General features: G+C 47.2%; 7 protein-coding genes across 7 annotated transcripts; 4 read left to right on the top strand and 3 right to left on the bottom strand.

Moving 5' to 3' along the window:
• Positions 1-570: 570 nt before the first annotated feature.
• On the top strand, positions 571-1,842 carry FVEG_08810 (glucarate dehydratase; the record flags this gene model as incomplete). The annotated part of the gene is made up of 1 exon (XM_018897694.1): positions 571-1,842. One exon carries the CDS (start codon positions 571-573, stop codon positions 1,840-1,842), a length of 1,272 nt encoding a protein of 423 aa, XP_018755417.1.
• A 295-nt stretch (positions 1,843-2,137) lies between these two features.
• FVEG_16444 (hypothetical protein) lies at positions 2,138-2,386 on the bottom strand (the record flags this gene model as incomplete). Its single annotated transcript, XM_018905672.1, has 1 exon — positions 2,138-2,386. The coding sequence occupies one exon, from the start codon at positions 2,384-2,386 to the stop codon at positions 2,138-2,140; it is 249 nt and encodes an 82-aa protein (XP_018755418.1).
• A 1,082-nt stretch (positions 2,387-3,468) lies between these two features.
• On the top strand, positions 3,469-3,978 carry FVEG_08811 (hypothetical protein; the record flags this gene model as incomplete). Its single annotated transcript, XM_018897695.1, has 1 exon — positions 3,469-3,978. The coding sequence occupies one exon, from the start codon at positions 3,469-3,471 to the stop codon at positions 3,976-3,978; it is 510 nt and encodes a 169-aa protein (XP_018755419.1).
• A 1,541-nt stretch (positions 3,979-5,519) lies between these two features.
• On the top strand, positions 5,520-6,851 carry FVEG_08812 (hypothetical protein; the record flags this gene model as incomplete). Its single annotated transcript, XM_018897696.1, has 1 exon — positions 5,520-6,851. One exon carries the CDS (start codon positions 5,520-5,522, stop codon positions 6,849-6,851), a length of 1,332 nt encoding a protein of 443 aa, XP_018755420.1.
• A 939-nt stretch (positions 6,852-7,790) lies between these two features.
• Positions 7,791-8,911, top strand: FVEG_08813 (hypothetical protein; the record flags this gene model as incomplete). The annotated part of the gene is made up of 2 exons (XM_018897697.1): positions 7,791-8,286; positions 8,337-8,911. The coding sequence occupies 2 exons, from the start codon at positions 7,791-7,793 to the stop codon at positions 8,909-8,911; spliced, it is 1,071 nt and encodes a 356-aa protein (XP_018755421.1).
• Positions 8,912-9,908: 997 nt separating this feature from the next.
• Positions 9,909-11,981, bottom strand: FVEG_08814 (hypothetical protein; the record flags this gene model as incomplete). Its single annotated transcript, XM_018897698.1, has 2 exons — positions 9,909-11,585; positions 11,904-11,981. 2 exons carry the CDS (start codon positions 11,979-11,981, stop codon positions 9,909-9,911), a joined length of 1,755 nt encoding a protein of 584 aa, XP_018755422.1.
• A 963-nt stretch (positions 11,982-12,944) lies between these two features.
• On the bottom strand, positions 12,945-14,850 carry FVEG_08815 (hypothetical protein; the record flags this gene model as incomplete). The annotated part of the gene is made up of 2 exons (XM_018897699.1): positions 12,945-13,029; positions 13,082-14,850. 2 exons carry the CDS (start codon positions 14,848-14,850, stop codon positions 12,945-12,947), a joined length of 1,854 nt encoding a protein of 617 aa, XP_018755423.1.
• Between the last annotated feature and the right edge of the window lie 123 nt (positions 14,851-14,973).

Raw genomic sequence — 14,973 nt, 5'->3', positions numbered from 1 at the left:
GAAGTGCTGAGGCAGGCTGTGTATTATAGTTGAGACGGCGATTGGGAAAAGCGAAGGAGGTCACTGTAGAGATTAGCTCAAGCGGATGTCCCACATTTCCCCAGATGAAAACCAGTGTAACCCCAGACTTGGCGACACCCAAAGCGGAGTGTCCATGTTTGCCAAGTGCGGGGTATCATTTCTGATGGTCTCATTGTACGGAAAATATCACTCCCAACGCCAACGCCATCTGCTGGGGGATCAATGGGAAGCGCTAATTAGCGGAAAAGCACTGAGTAAAGAGCTTATCCGCGGTGGATCTATGACCAGCCACATCAATCTTTCAAGGAAACATGTCCGAAGTGATTTATCCTTTTGCTTCGGATATGATTACAGCTCGTGGAGCACTACACCAAGTAATCACGCATGATACCCGTGATGGTTACTCAAAGGAACCGATGTTTACCCCGCAAGTCACAATGACATGACAGCTCAACCATGCACAAACCCGGGATAAATAGTCCACCACTCAAACAATGCAAGTCCAGTCAGTAGACTCAACAATCACAGAATACACACTCAACCACAATCATGGCTCTACGAAGCATCATCAAAGAAATTGTCATCACCCCTGTGGCCTTCCATGACATGCCCCTGCTGAACAGCGTGGGTGTACATGAGCCATATGCTTTGCGTAGCATCATTGAGATCGTCACAGAAGACTCGTATGGTCTTGGTGAATCATATGGAGACTCAGCACATCTAGACCGTTTGCAAAAAGCAGCGGACAAGATCAGGGGTCTCTCTATCTACAGCACAAATATCATCTATCAGAAATGTGTTGAGTCACTGAAGACAGATACCAATACTGGTGGAGATGGCATGGGAGGCATGGTAACTACAGCTTCAGTCGCTGACAAGGTCTTCTCGCCGTTCGAAGTCGCATGTCTTGACTTGCAAGGCAAACTGGCCGGGATATCTGTCAGCGACCTTCTCGGTGGACGGGTGAGAGACCAAGTCCAATACTCAGCCTACCTCTTCTACAAATGGGGAGGACACCCTGGCCACGACGATGATGAGTACGGCCCTGCGCTAGACCCTCAAGGAGTGGTAAAGCAAGCCAAGAAGATCATTGACGAGTATGGCTTCAAGGCCATCAAGCTCAAGGGGGGTGTTTTTTCTCCTGCAGAGGAAGTCGCTGCGATCAAAGCTCTACATGAAGCCTTTCCTGATCTACCGCTGAGACTTGATCCAAACGCGGCTTGGACTGTTGAGACTTCAAAGTGGGTTGCTAAGGAGCTCGATGGTATTGTTGAGTACTTGGAAGATCCAGCTGGGGAGATTGAGGGAATGGCTGCTGTTGCCAAAGAGGCATCGATGCCCCTGGCTACCAACATGGCAGTCGTTGCTTTCGATCATCTCCCACCATCAATTCTTCAAAACGCCGTGCAAGTCATCTTGTCCGATCATCACTTCTGGGGAGGTCTTCGAAAGTCACAAACACTAGCATCCATATGCGCAACTTGGGGTCTGCGACTCTCAATGCATTCCAACAGCCACTTGGGCATCTCACTCGCCGCTATGACGCATCTTGCCTCCGCAACACCAAATCTGGATTATGCTTGCGACACTCACTGGCCTTGGAAGCGCCGAGATGAAGATGTTGTTGTTGACGGCGCGCTGAAGTGGAAGGATGGTGGTGTTGTAGTGCCGACTGTGCCAGGTCTAGGTGTCGAGCTTGATAGAGAGAGGTTGGCAAAGCTTCATCAACAGTACCTGGACTGTGGGTTGAAGAAGCGTGACGATACTACATATATGAAGAGGTTCCAGCCAGATTTCTCTGAAAAGATCCCTCGATGGTAGATGCTGGGCGGCGTTCGCCGGATTCAAGCAGAATAATCATACTACGACTTCCATGTATACAATAGTCTCAATTTCTTCAATCTTATACTACAGTATCTAGCGCAACTCTCATGACCCCGAAACTAGTTTCTCACTACAAAGGAAACCTTCATTGAGTAATATTCTCTCGTGGCAGAGGTCAATTCACATTCAGTGCTATTCCTACCAAGCTTTCCTTCTCGACTAAATCTGACTTTGCCAAGTAAACCATAACTTTTAGTTCAGCTGCGACCAACAGAACATATCCTGAGGTGTATTAGTCTTTTTCAACCTGTCCGATAGTCTGCAACGTCTCCTTCAAATCCTTCGGTTCGTCTGTGAAGACTGTAACCTTTATCTTGTCTCCCTCATTTTCCCATCCGTAGTTTGGTGTCTCATCAGCCTTTCTCCCATAGATCCATTCAAGACCATCAAGAAACCTCTCATTGGTGATGATCAGGTGTTTAGAGATATAGTGAGTCCACGTGGGAGCATTGTTTGGGTTGAAAGCGCCCATGGCATGCATGATCTTGGTGTTAGCTGGAGATTACCTATTTGACTCCTCTGGCAGAATTGGATTTGGTTTGGTTAGGGTGTCTCTTCCGTTCTTAGACGTGCATATATGTCGTATATGATGCAACGTGCTTGTTCTACCATTATATATCTGAAGAAACACTGTAAATCAGAGAAAATGTGATTTCAGACGCCCTAGATTTGCTACTGAACACAGAAACTGCACCTGAATCATCTTTCGGTCATTCCGTTCCATGGAGCAGACGTCATTTATAAAGTTTTCCGACTATAGAAAATTGAGAGAGGTCATCACATAGCCAAATCTCCAAATCGTTAACTTATCACAGACAAGATCAATGTTGATGATGGTTTGTAGGTCTGACGCAGCTGACATTTTTGGCGTCACGGGACTGTTTTTGTGGAACATAATGACAAGAAACAACATCGATTCATGATCATTGGTGGTCTGTAATGTGAATATCCAGTTTCTACTAACAATAAAGTAGATGTTCCTGAAAAGGATGTTGGGGCATATTTCAGTGCTCAATCCAAGTGATTAGCTACGATGACTCAGCATTGACAGGGGAGTGTCGTCTTCAGGAATCGAATTACCCGGGAGTCAGCATCTGACAATTAAAAGCCTGGATTAAACAACAGTCACGTTGCTGCATAGTACTAAGGTCTGTGATTAAATGATTCATTCCTCTTAACCATACATCATTGAAGAAAATGGCAGCCGGTAAGAAACTAATATCAATGATAGATTTTGTTCTGTTACTTATAGACATTGAGCAAAGCAGACAAACACAAAACATCTTGAAAGGAAGTCTCCATCATTAAGCCCACAGGGAAGGTCAAGGTTTTTTCTCTTGACTGATTCTTTTCTTCATCTTCCAATTAGAGTAACCGCGCGCGCCGGGAAATGTTGCTGAAGTAGGATTCAACTTGATCTGACCACCATTGTCGTCAGCTTATGTGAGCAACTAGAAATGATATGTTTGAGGGGCAACGACTGGACTCTCTCTCCTTTCTGACTTCACATTCTCCTTTTCACCGCTTGTGCATTGACTGAAACTACAGAACTTTATCATCACAATGTCTGCCAACTCAGACCTTAGGAAGCAAATCGAAACTACGGTGAACAGCTTCCTCGCGAGCTACGAGGACGGGAGAAAAGCCAAGTACCCAACCGTCATCAACCGCGATGTTACTTCAGACTGCACTCGCCAACTTCTTCCCGCCTCGCTGTGCAAGGCGCTCGGCCTCCCTGACGAGTTTCTAATGCCCAATGAAATCTACGAGAAGCTCTACGCCGACGATCTTTCCCTTGGCGGCGTTCACAATACCGAGTCAAAGCACTTGACGATCGACGTTGAGGCCCGGCGAGCGGCAGTTGAAAGCAGTGGAGACATGATCTACCACCATGGCGAGACTCTACATCTAGAATTTTCTTGGACTTTCTATCTTACTGGAGATGGTACGAAGATAAGCAGGGTCATCGAGTTCGCTGATAGCACGGCTGTCTTGAAGATGGCGGCCATCGCGAAGGAACTTGCCGCCAGAAGTGGCCAGGGTGAAGAGGTCGATTTTGACGCTACTGGATAGTGCAGCGGTTGAGGGTGATGACCGGAGCCAGGGAATACTTATTATTTTGTGAATATGATAATTTCTCTGCTATTTATAAGGTATTGTTTTATCACAGACCAGAATTCTATGGTGCTTCCAGTGTGATTGGTGGATTCATGGTCAAACAAATTGGTGTCTTGGCGATCAAACAAGTCGAAACAGCACTACAAATAACGAGCAAGGCAGAAAACGTGCTCTCGGTGCAAAAGTTCCGGACTTTTCCGTTATCGCGAAACACTTTGCGTCGATATTCGGTGGAGAACCTCAATTCGATACATGGCGACCCCGAAGCGCCCAAGCACCTGCTCGATACAGTCCGCGGGCCTCTATTTATTTAAACTTAAATATAGAGATTCTGGAGACCGACTGGAGCCCGGGGACGGTCTGAACGCGGGAAGTGAAACCCGGTTAGGTTCCCAATTAACGCGAGCCGGGGCTGTTTATCGCCGATTCCATGGAGTTTTCAATATGTTTGCAGCATGTGAAGAGTTTTATGTCCGTGGAATGTTCTATTGATCTGCCCGGTATGCCCGAAACTCAAAAGAATGCCCAGCGTGGCTTAAAAGTCTTGGGGACTTTGAGCCGCCTGCGACGTGGCATCCGTTGCAGGGATGTTGAGCGCCTCTGCCGTGTCTCCAAGCCACCATCGACAACACCAATGCCATCATTTGTGACGATCTGTTGACCAAGATGGCAGTCTACTTATCTCGCATACGAAATGAAACGCGACAGATCGCAGGTGAACACGATCCCGTAAGAGCCGCAACCAATACCACAGCCCCCCTATCGAAACAAGTTTGAGGACGATCTTCAAACGCGACCTCAAACCCTCCAATACTAATTTAGGCCGCAATCTACACTCCCTGCTCACGTCCACGGGTTTGATATCTACGCCCAATGGGATCCAACGGCTCTCATTCCATTTTCTCCACCGACAAGGTTAAGCTTAAGCCTCATTAGCATTGGTACGAGTTAGGTGACGAGTAAGACAACCAGAGCGGGACGTGCAGGGCATATCCATTGGCTCACCGTTGATCTTCGAGACGATCGCACTGATATACAGCAAGGGACAGCTCAGGAGCTATCCCAATGTTTTGGGTCTCATATCTTATACACGAGACTTCGCTGGCCAGCAGCCTTGCTACGCTTTGCGGCTCAGACGTTACCCGCTGTCGCGCCCGCCACTAAAATTAGTCTAGTTTGCGTGTCATGTCCAAGAATCGAGTAATGAAGATCTGGTCTCCAGTAAAGTGCAGGCATGTGAGATTCGTAATGATATTTGCAAAAGTGCCGAGACGATGGCGATAGTGCTTGGGCTCTTATCGCCGTTGGCGAATATTTATACCTAGTGCCAAGCCCCTGAATATCTACCGCTCTGCCTGTATCAACAGCAGAACGCCTTAACTCTAGTCCACTACTCTCAAGTAGGAGTCTGGTGACTATATACATCAGTAGAACCCTCTTCGCCTTTTCTTCTATCTCTATTCCAGCTCAGTTTACAAAAATATTTCTGCATTACCATGGCGCATCACGATACGAGGATACACGATTCCAACATGGATCGCGACAGTTACAACCTCGACAACCTCTCTACTCAACGCAACCATCATGAGTCACATCGACCAAACTCACCATCAGATCTCATGTCCGGAGCCTCAACCGATATTGAGTCCGGCACATCAACACCGACACACATCAAGGATGCAAACCAACATCCTTCATTCGATATTTACGATCCGAACCGACCTAAACTTGGCTTGCGTCAACGGATGAAGCACTTTACTTGGGCTTGGTATACATTGCCCATGAGTACTGGTGGTCTATCACTTCTCTTCTTCGCTCAACCGAACCAATTTCCTGGCCTCAAGACCATTGGTCTGGTTATTTATATCATCAACCTCATAATATTTACCTGCGTGACTACGGCGATGGTATCACGGTTCTTCCTTCACCCAGGATCATTTGCCAAGTCCATGACACATCCACGAGAAGGTTTCTTCTTGCCTACATTTTTCTTATCTATAGCCACCATCATTACCAGTAGCGATCGGTATGCGATACCGAAGGACAATTCAAACCTGGTCTGGGCTGTCCAGGCCACCTTCTGGGGCTACCTGGTCGTCACCCTCATCCTATCTATAGGACAGTACAGCTATGTCTTTGCAGCACATAGCTTTGCTCTCACCACTATGATGCCTACTTGGATCTTACCCATCTTCCCCATCATGCTTTCGGGCACCATCGCATCGGTCATCGCTGAGACTCAGCCTCATGTTGCTGCTGTGCCGATCATTGTTGCAGGACTAACCTGTCAAGGCCTCGGACTCAGTGTTGCTGTTATGATGTATGCTCACATGATTGGACGCTTAATGCAAGCAGGCCTGCCCAACAGAGAACATCGCCCAGGTCTTTTCATGTGCGTTGGACCCCCTGCATTCACTGCCCTGGCTTTGATAGGCATGGCTGAAGGTTTACCTGAAGACATCGACTTCATCCAAGATGGAACATTTATCAATGTCGGAATGGTTCGGTTGATAGCTACCATGAGTGCTATCTTCCTTTGGGCTTTGAGTTTGTGGTGGTTTGGCATCGCGGCCGTTGCTGTTATTCAGTCTCCCCCTAAGTACTTTCATCTTGGTTGGTGGGCAATGGTTTTCCCCAACACTGGTTTTACTCTCGCTACTATCTCTATCGCTAGATCCCTTGGCAGCAAGGCCATCGGATGGGTCGCTACCGGAATGAGCATCATCATTCTCTCCGCTTTCGTTTTCATTTTCTACAGCCACGTTAGGGCTGTCCTCTCCCAAGACATCATGTACCCAGGACGGGATGAGGATGTCGAGGACCACTGAGTCGAGCATTTCAGCGCAGCGTAACTAGACTTCTAAATTGCATAAAGGAACATAAAAATGTTATACACTACTACTCGCATATACTGTCGTTTCCCATTCACTACCCCCGTCCCGTGCATCGCGATCAATCGTTTCTATAACAAGGCTTTAATATTCACTCGTTAGTTAGTTTCACCTTTGAATTGATATCATATTTGAATTTGAATCACTCCGTTTCCTAATTAAGAAGTCTCTTATCTATGCTAGTCCATTTTCACTGTTTCGATTGTTTCATATATCTACGATAAGATCAACCGATCTGAAACCGCATCTTGAGCTCCGAGTCGCATCCCCTTGTCACTATCGCCGGAGTGCAATGCTGCAGCGGAATATTTCTGAATATTTCTCTCACTAAAAATAGTCCCCCTTTCACTGATGCACTTGAGACGGTTGTAAATATGAACTTTCTAGTAACTGTCACATCATTGGCTGGGTAATGCACCTCCTTTGTTTGTCATGAGTCGCAGCCCGCGTGCAATCCACTCCTAATGCCACCCTGCAAAAGACCCAGACCCGGGAAATCCGCGCATTGGTTCAAGACCGAACTTCCTGGTGAGCTTAGCTTCTTCCATAACAAGGTAGAGTTGTCTTGTTGCAGTTTGCGACTTTCATCCTTACTGACTAACCGTGTTAAGGACACCTATCGAGTCCCAGCCAGTCAAGCTTCTTGCCAAGATAGGTTTTTCATCCATTACTCTTATTTGGCGATAATAGCTCACTTCTCAATAAGCACTTGGTAATTTTCGGATGCATGTACGTAATCAATGCTGACGCCCCTCACTTGGCTAATGAACCGGTTAAGAGAGGTTGTAGTATTCAGGGTCAGATGCTGACGGTCTTATAAGCCAGCACTCAAACTAAGAAAGCAATCAATGTAAGAGACTGGAAACATTTGCAGCTATGTCTGAATCAATGACCGAAAAACTCCCCACCCTACCCTTTGATCTGACTACCCATTGGTTCAGTGCGAAACTTGGGCATGAGGTCAAATCGGTAGAGAATACACGCAACATCTGGGGAACCGCGAGTAAGCTATTCTACACAATCACCTACGAAAATGAAACAGATCAAGAAAGGCCGGTCGATATCTGTGTCAAGGGAGTGTTTGACCCCAAGATGATTGAAGCTCAGCCATGGACCATCAGTCTAGCGCAACGAGAAGCAGAGTTCTTCAGCAAGGTTGCACCAAACATCAGTCATATGATCTTTCCAAGAGGTTGGTGGAGCGGAACAGATGAGAAGCAGGGGATTGCGATCATGAACGATCTTGTCAGCGAAGGTTGCACTTTTCCAGCCGAAGTTGCTTCATATTCTGTAGACAACGTCAAGAATGGTGTTGAGCAGCTGGCAGGTCTGCATGCGCAGTACTGGGGCCAGAGTCAGGAGGACCATCCATGTAAGAACCTTTGGAAATAATTCCGTAACCGGCATCTCACACACTTACAGGGATCTGGAACAACTACGATCCTGCCATGACATTCATGTGCAGATCGTGGGATGAAGTGGTTAGAGGACCCGGGCGCCCCCAGCTTCCGGAGTATCTGATGGACGGGACTCGATGTAACGAAGCCTTAGATCGTTACTACGCTGAGCGGAACCCACGTTTCCGCACCCTTCTGCATGGAGATACCCATATCGGAAACATCTACTTCACAGCTGATAACCGCATCGGTTTCCTAGACTGGTCAGCGTTCCACTTTGGCTCATGCTTCCATGATGTCGTGTATCACATGACGGCTATGCTCAGCGTGGAAGATCGCAGGGCCCATGAGATGGAGATACTGGATCACTATCTTGAGACACTTCATAGACTTGGAGGTCCCAAGTTTGACCGGCATAATGATCCTGAGGTTATGGTGGAGTATAAGCGATCATTCATGACCAATGTTATCTGGCTCATTTGTCCGGATGGTCTCCAAAGCAAGGAGCGTGTCGCTGCTTTGTGTGAGCGAACTGTTGCCACTTATGACGACCATAAGGTTATTGACGTGATTCTGGGTCAGCCGAAACCGGCAACATGAGTGAGGTTCTCCTCGGATGACAGGATTTGTTTGTATCTTCTATTTGGATGGTAAACTAGCCCTATATTGTTAGCCAGAACCATGACGAGTTTAACATTCACCATGTTGCATTTCCATGTCTTGTTATGATGTTGTGCGATCTGACGACTACGTGCTTGATTCATGACGCGCCGTATTGTGTTGGTAGGATGAAGTTCTTAGATATAATCTATAGGTAGCGAATCACAGATAAATTATTCCGCTCAACACTTTTGATCAGTGACTAAAACATTGGTTATTGTAACTTCACTCTCGCTGACGCAATGTAACGAATAAGGTGGTTTACATTAATCAAAAGGCGTAGCTCTCGGTATGTGCTCGTATTATACCAAATCAATCCACGATGAGAGGGGTGCATCAGACACTGATGAAAAGAAGTAGGACATTTATTATCAGTGCTTCTTGATGGTTCTGTTTGTATCGAGGGCGTGAGCACTTAGGGATAACTAGACTATGGAGGTCTGCAGGTCAACCATGATGTCCTTGCTCACGCTTGTCCTTAACGCTTGTTCTTCTGCTTCTTCAAGCACCCGTCACATATGGACTCTATCACCTTCCTCTGGACCGACGTCCCGTTCCCGCAAGCGCCCATGGCACCGCCCTTCTCCCTTGCCTTGGCACAGAGGACGTCGTCCCACTCATCTTTAAGGTAAAGGTAGCATTTTCTGCAGGAATACTTTCTTTGGACCTTGATACACATGTTTAACAGGCCAAAAGTAGTTTCAATATGCTTTACTATTGTATGGCTTCGGTTTGAAGAAATTTCTTGATCTTGAGGTGTTTGTTTGCGATGGGAAAGGGTTTAGGAATGGATGGTCCAATATTTATACTTTTTATCGATATATGGTTCACTGTAAGGGAGTTTAGATTAACTGTAATAGGACATGTCATATATCCTCTGTTAAAAAAGCCAGAAGGTAGTCGACTCCTGTCCGAAGCTAATATTGACTTCCTTGACCTACGCATTCGCCAGCTTTCTAAATCTCGGCTCAAACATGTTCAGCCAAGGTCTCTCTTGCCGCAAAGACGCCTCAGCCATCTGTTCTAAGAAGTCTTGGATCCCATTGAACGGGTAAACGGTAAAGTCCCATGCAGTCCAACTAATTAGTCCCCATTCAAGGTTCTTGAAAATTTTCATGCTCCCGTAAGTCTCTTGAACAAGGCGGTCAAGCTCACGACGCTGGGTGTCATTTCTTTCTTCATAGGTCTTGAAGAAATAATCTTTGGCTGGCTGAAGTCGGTCCTGACCTATGAGAAATAAATGGCCAGCCCTGTCTTCGTCGTTGATATCGCCTGATAAACAGATACACCGAGACTTTTCGAAATTTGGCCACTCCAGCATGTTTCCCGTGCCTGCTAGTGGCTCATGGCTACTCAGCAAGGGAAGTTCGTTGCCTTCAAGAAAGTCGACCTCTTGCCAATTGACGTCCTGGGCGCCAGCCAGGTAGTCTACAAGATTCTGGCCCTCCCAAATTGAGTCAAGACCATTGCTGATGCTGAGGAACTCTTTATAGTCTTCTGGAAGAGTTACGCCCAGTCGCTTCTCCAAAGCTTGTATATCCGAAACGGTACATCCCCGTCGAAGTAGACCATCTGTATCCTTTGGTCGATTCCGGAGGTTATCATGCGGACGATAGGCATCCAGCGTATCATAAGGACAGTTTTTGAACGTATTCTTGCTGATAATATTGACCAGCTTCTCAATAGACCGACCTGCATATCGACGTCTCGGTCCACCCTGCAAGCGGTTCTCGGACATTTGACAGGCACGAATTACGGCTGGCCGGAGTTTGGCAGCGTGAACGCTGAGAAATTCCAGGAGGGGACGCTCGGGAACAGCAAGAATCTGCTTCCACGCGGCTCGAGAGCAGGCGAGCTGTTCGACCTGTTCTTCCGTGTCAAAACTATCGCACACTTTCATCAAAAGCTCCCGAGCCTTATCCTCTTTACCCAGGCGCAGATAGATATCTAGGGCAATCATCAAACCAGCAGTGCGGTAAAGTTGAACATATGGGTAAGGGAAAATGCCTTGACGCCACCACATGGCTATCTTGATGTATCGAATATACATCGGCCCGTTTGGACTCGCCGAATATGAAAAAACCCCATTTTTAGCTATGGCTTCTGCCTGTACGACCTGTCCAGCGAGTGTACCATTAAAGTCAGGCAGGTTCGTAGTTAGCCCGTTATACGCCATGTCCAAAGCTTTTTCGGCGATCTCTTCTGTGACGTCCCATTCCTGACTGAATCTCTCGAGCCAGTGCCTTCTTCCTTCGACTTCAAGCCCTTCAAGCTTTTCTTCTGCGCGTTCCTCCTCAGGGATCCAAGATGGCCATGACGACGTTGCCTCCCAGGCGAAAAACATGCAAAGCTTCAAGAAAGGATAATCGGAGTCACAGTATTGAAACGGATCAATACCTCTACTCTTAAGTATCTCGAGAAGCCTAGTTGCACCGTCGACTTCACCAACTACCGCAAAATTCACGGCGGTTTGAATGATTTTTCGAATAGCTTGGGTGAGGGACCGTGCATCGGCAATCGAGGGTTCATCATCGACATGACGAAGAAGGAACCTAAATCTAAGATGTTTGGTCTCGATGTCGCCATGTTTATGGGCTTGAAATGCTATTAAACGCTTGTGTAAGGATTGTCAGATGCAAGCTTACAGCGTGAAGTTTTCGCGTTACCTTGGCCAAGGCGTGTGACGTCACAAATAAGCTGGCCATGCAATGCCAGTTGATGGAAAGCCTAGAAAATCTTGTCACTAATAGCAGTTCTCTCACTAATTCTATAAGATAGGTGTCCCACGAATTTAATGTGACATCGCTGTAAAATGCTGAGGCTTCCGTTGCTGAAGAATGGGGCATTTATGCATGCAATGGATCCTATGGCTAAGGATGTTAAGCTAAGCTCATCGGTTTTTATTAATTTTTCGCTCACGATTCGTGCGTACTTTGAACTCTCCTTGGTCAATCTTCTTATGGCTTTGGCTGGTTGTTGCGTTGTCTGGAGATGATGTATTGAACTTCATGATCCAATGAGCTCCATCAGAGCCCTTAACACGTTATGTACACCAGAGCATACTCTCCGGTCTGACTCTTAAAGTTGTAAAACGTCTCTGGCTCTAAGTTCAGGTGCTCCCGGCTTCAGTAACAGAAGGATGCATGGCGAGGAAGGCGATGGCGTGTTCACCATCCTCCAAGCTTAGCACTTTTCTGACTGATGATGTTTCCAACCTTCGTTCCCAATCTTCTTCTCTTCCTTTTCTCCTCTTCACAAACAACCATCAAGATGGATTGGTACGTATCGTCGCAGCTTGATTATCGATCAAGAAAGTCTGATCTTTCACAGCACAGTCTTCAGTTTCCGACTCATCAGACCCCTTGCCATGGCCACTGCAGATCCGCAAGTTATACCCCGGCCCCTCCTGTTCATCGGCTGACCTCAAATCGCAGACAATGGTTACCTATACCAGCGCATTTCATGGAGAGCAACGAATTGGTCGCCATGACATTCTTTATGCAGGGCAGAAATGGACTTCAGTGTGAGGAGTTGACGGTGCAGATTGCAGATCGTGGACTGCTGCTGTTTCTATTGGTGCTGTTGGTGTTTGCATTGCCATCTTGGCTTTCCTGGTTCCAGGGGCTTTGAATCGCGAACATAACCAATAACGACATGGTTCCTTGCGATGTTTTCCCTCTTCTGCGGGAGTATTTATTTCCAGCCTTCGCTCGAGACTCATCAGGCTAGCAATAACGGAAGTCAATGAAGATGCTACTCAGTCACACAAGCAAGTACACCTTTCGCCCGCCGAGACCCGATTTTCAACCTCACGTCCCCTCCTTCTTCCTTGCTTCACCTAACGCCATGTGTTTGGACTCGCAAGCATCTTATAGCCTCCTTCTCTCTCATCCTGTGTGTATTCGTGCCGAATTCAGCTTCGACACTCTTGACTCCTCCATCTTAGAAACTCCAGGATTTTCATCTCCACTGATTAGACAATGCTATACTCCGCGAATTCAGTCTTTTCTTCGATTGCTTTAACAGCGGCCTCTCCGTCCATGATCCCATGTACGTAGCTTCAACACTTTAGTAACTGAGATCGAGATAGGATGAAAAGATGGCACGTACCATTCGCCAACATATGTCCAGGTCTCATGTGCACTCCTCCTCAACGCGTAAGCCACGGATCCGCCCAACAGAAGGCAGATAGCATCACCAGGTTGGATATCCGGCGGACCTAGTCCCATGTAACCATTTGCTGTCCTGAAAAACCGCCGATTGAACTGCTCGATCAATCGAAGTTGCCGGTATACAGGCCGAAGGCATGACTTCCACGTGCTTAGCAGGCCTTCCATTCCCTCTGGGGTTTCAAGCTGTAACAGATCCTGCAGATCATTCTTGTCGAGCCTTTTGGGCGTACCGCCTTTCTTCGAGGCCAGACGGCCTTGGTTCAAGTCAACCAGAACTGTTCTCCAAAAGGCCATAGCCTGAGTTTCACCCGTTACATAGCTACTATTAGGTGTAATCAAGGATCTCCAATGATTTATCGTGTTTCCCATCGAGCTCCTCCAGTGTTCAGGGTTTGTCTCGCCTACATTCTCAAATTCAGGGCCCGGAGCTTGAGTTCCAACAACGGACACCGAATCGAGGCAAAAGCCTTTGAGTATTAACACACTGTCGTCCTCGTCTGTTGTTATGCCCGAAGACCCCTCTAGGCTCATAAAAGCCTTGCAGATCGACCATTTGTTGAGAACTTTGGACAGTGAAGTTATGTAGTCCCTGAATGGTTCAGAGTGGAGTTCGAAGTCAGGGACCCACGAGGCCAAATTGCTGTTTCGAGACTCCTTCTTCTCCGAGATCAGACCAAGGCAGTTGAGGTTGCCATCTTCAACCAGCGCGACTCGCATCGCAACTCTATACACCTTCTCGACTGGCCATGAGTATTCTGGCTTGAGGCTGTCGCGAGGCTCTATAATACCCAGCAAGCCAATGACCTTGTCTCTCGGATCCGAAGATGCGCGGTTCCAGGTCGAGTAAAGCGCCATTGTCAATCCAATTTTCCCGTGAGCAACCATGTCTTTGCGCAGGTACTCAACGAGCATCAACGCGCCTAGAGTCATATCTCTGTGGGCCAGTGCGCCTTTGTGAGCATCGTGATTCACTAGGTGATATAAGAAATGGGACAAGCCCAAGAGATATTCGAAAGGAAACGTTTTTGAACCCGACCAGCAGATTACGTTTGGGCAGAGGACACTTTCTTGCAAAGTCCATATTCTTTTCCACCAGCTGTCGGCGAGTAATTCTACCGCATGATTAAATGCCGCCAGTGTCCCTGGGTCATCAAGGAGCTTTAGGATGGGCGCATAAAACTCGTGAAAGGGCATGGAATCCGGGTACATTGTGGCCGCGCGTACATCCCGCGATGGAGACTGTTGATAACTTATATCACGAAAGACAAGTTCATAAAAGTCTGTCAGGAAGGCGACACCAGCGTCAGAGTTTGTATCTGCAGTCCCAAGCCAGACATCGACGACTTGAGCTTGCGAGTAGATTTGGTTCATCTGCAGAACTTGACGATTTCTCTCTCCTTGATCTTGCTGATTGATACAGACGGCGTCGACCCAAATGAGTTTTGTCTCATGAGTCTGTTTAAATGCCCTGAGAGCTGCATGCAAATTGGGCCGCACTTTAAAAATAGTCCCGTTTACCAGCAGTCGCTTCGTCGCATCGTCATTACCCCATGTGTATGAGATGGCTTCATATTGAGGGCAGGCAGATAGCTCGTGATGATGCAGCTCGCATGAGATGTCTGATGCCCCATCTTGTGACGGGAGGATACTCAGTAGTCTGAACCATCCGTCTGATGGGAGTGGTGAGTAACTGAATGGTTGTTTCATTTGGTGGGCGACGGAGGATGATGGGCGTCGAATGTCGGTCGGGTAGCGGGTGTCAAAAAATGACGCATCAGACTTGACAAAAGATACTTCTGCATTTACAGATGTTCCTCTTCATCAGTTTTA

This window comes from Fusarium verticillioides, chromosome 10 (genome assembly GCF_000149555.1).
Source record: "Fusarium verticillioides 7600 chromosome 10, whole genome shotgun sequence".
NCBI classification, from domain to species: Eukaryota; Fungi; Ascomycota; class Sordariomycetes; order Hypocreales; family Nectriaceae; genus Fusarium; species Fusarium verticillioides.
Note: the sequence above shows the minus strand (reverse complement) of the source record. Positions and strands in the feature narration are given on the sequence as shown.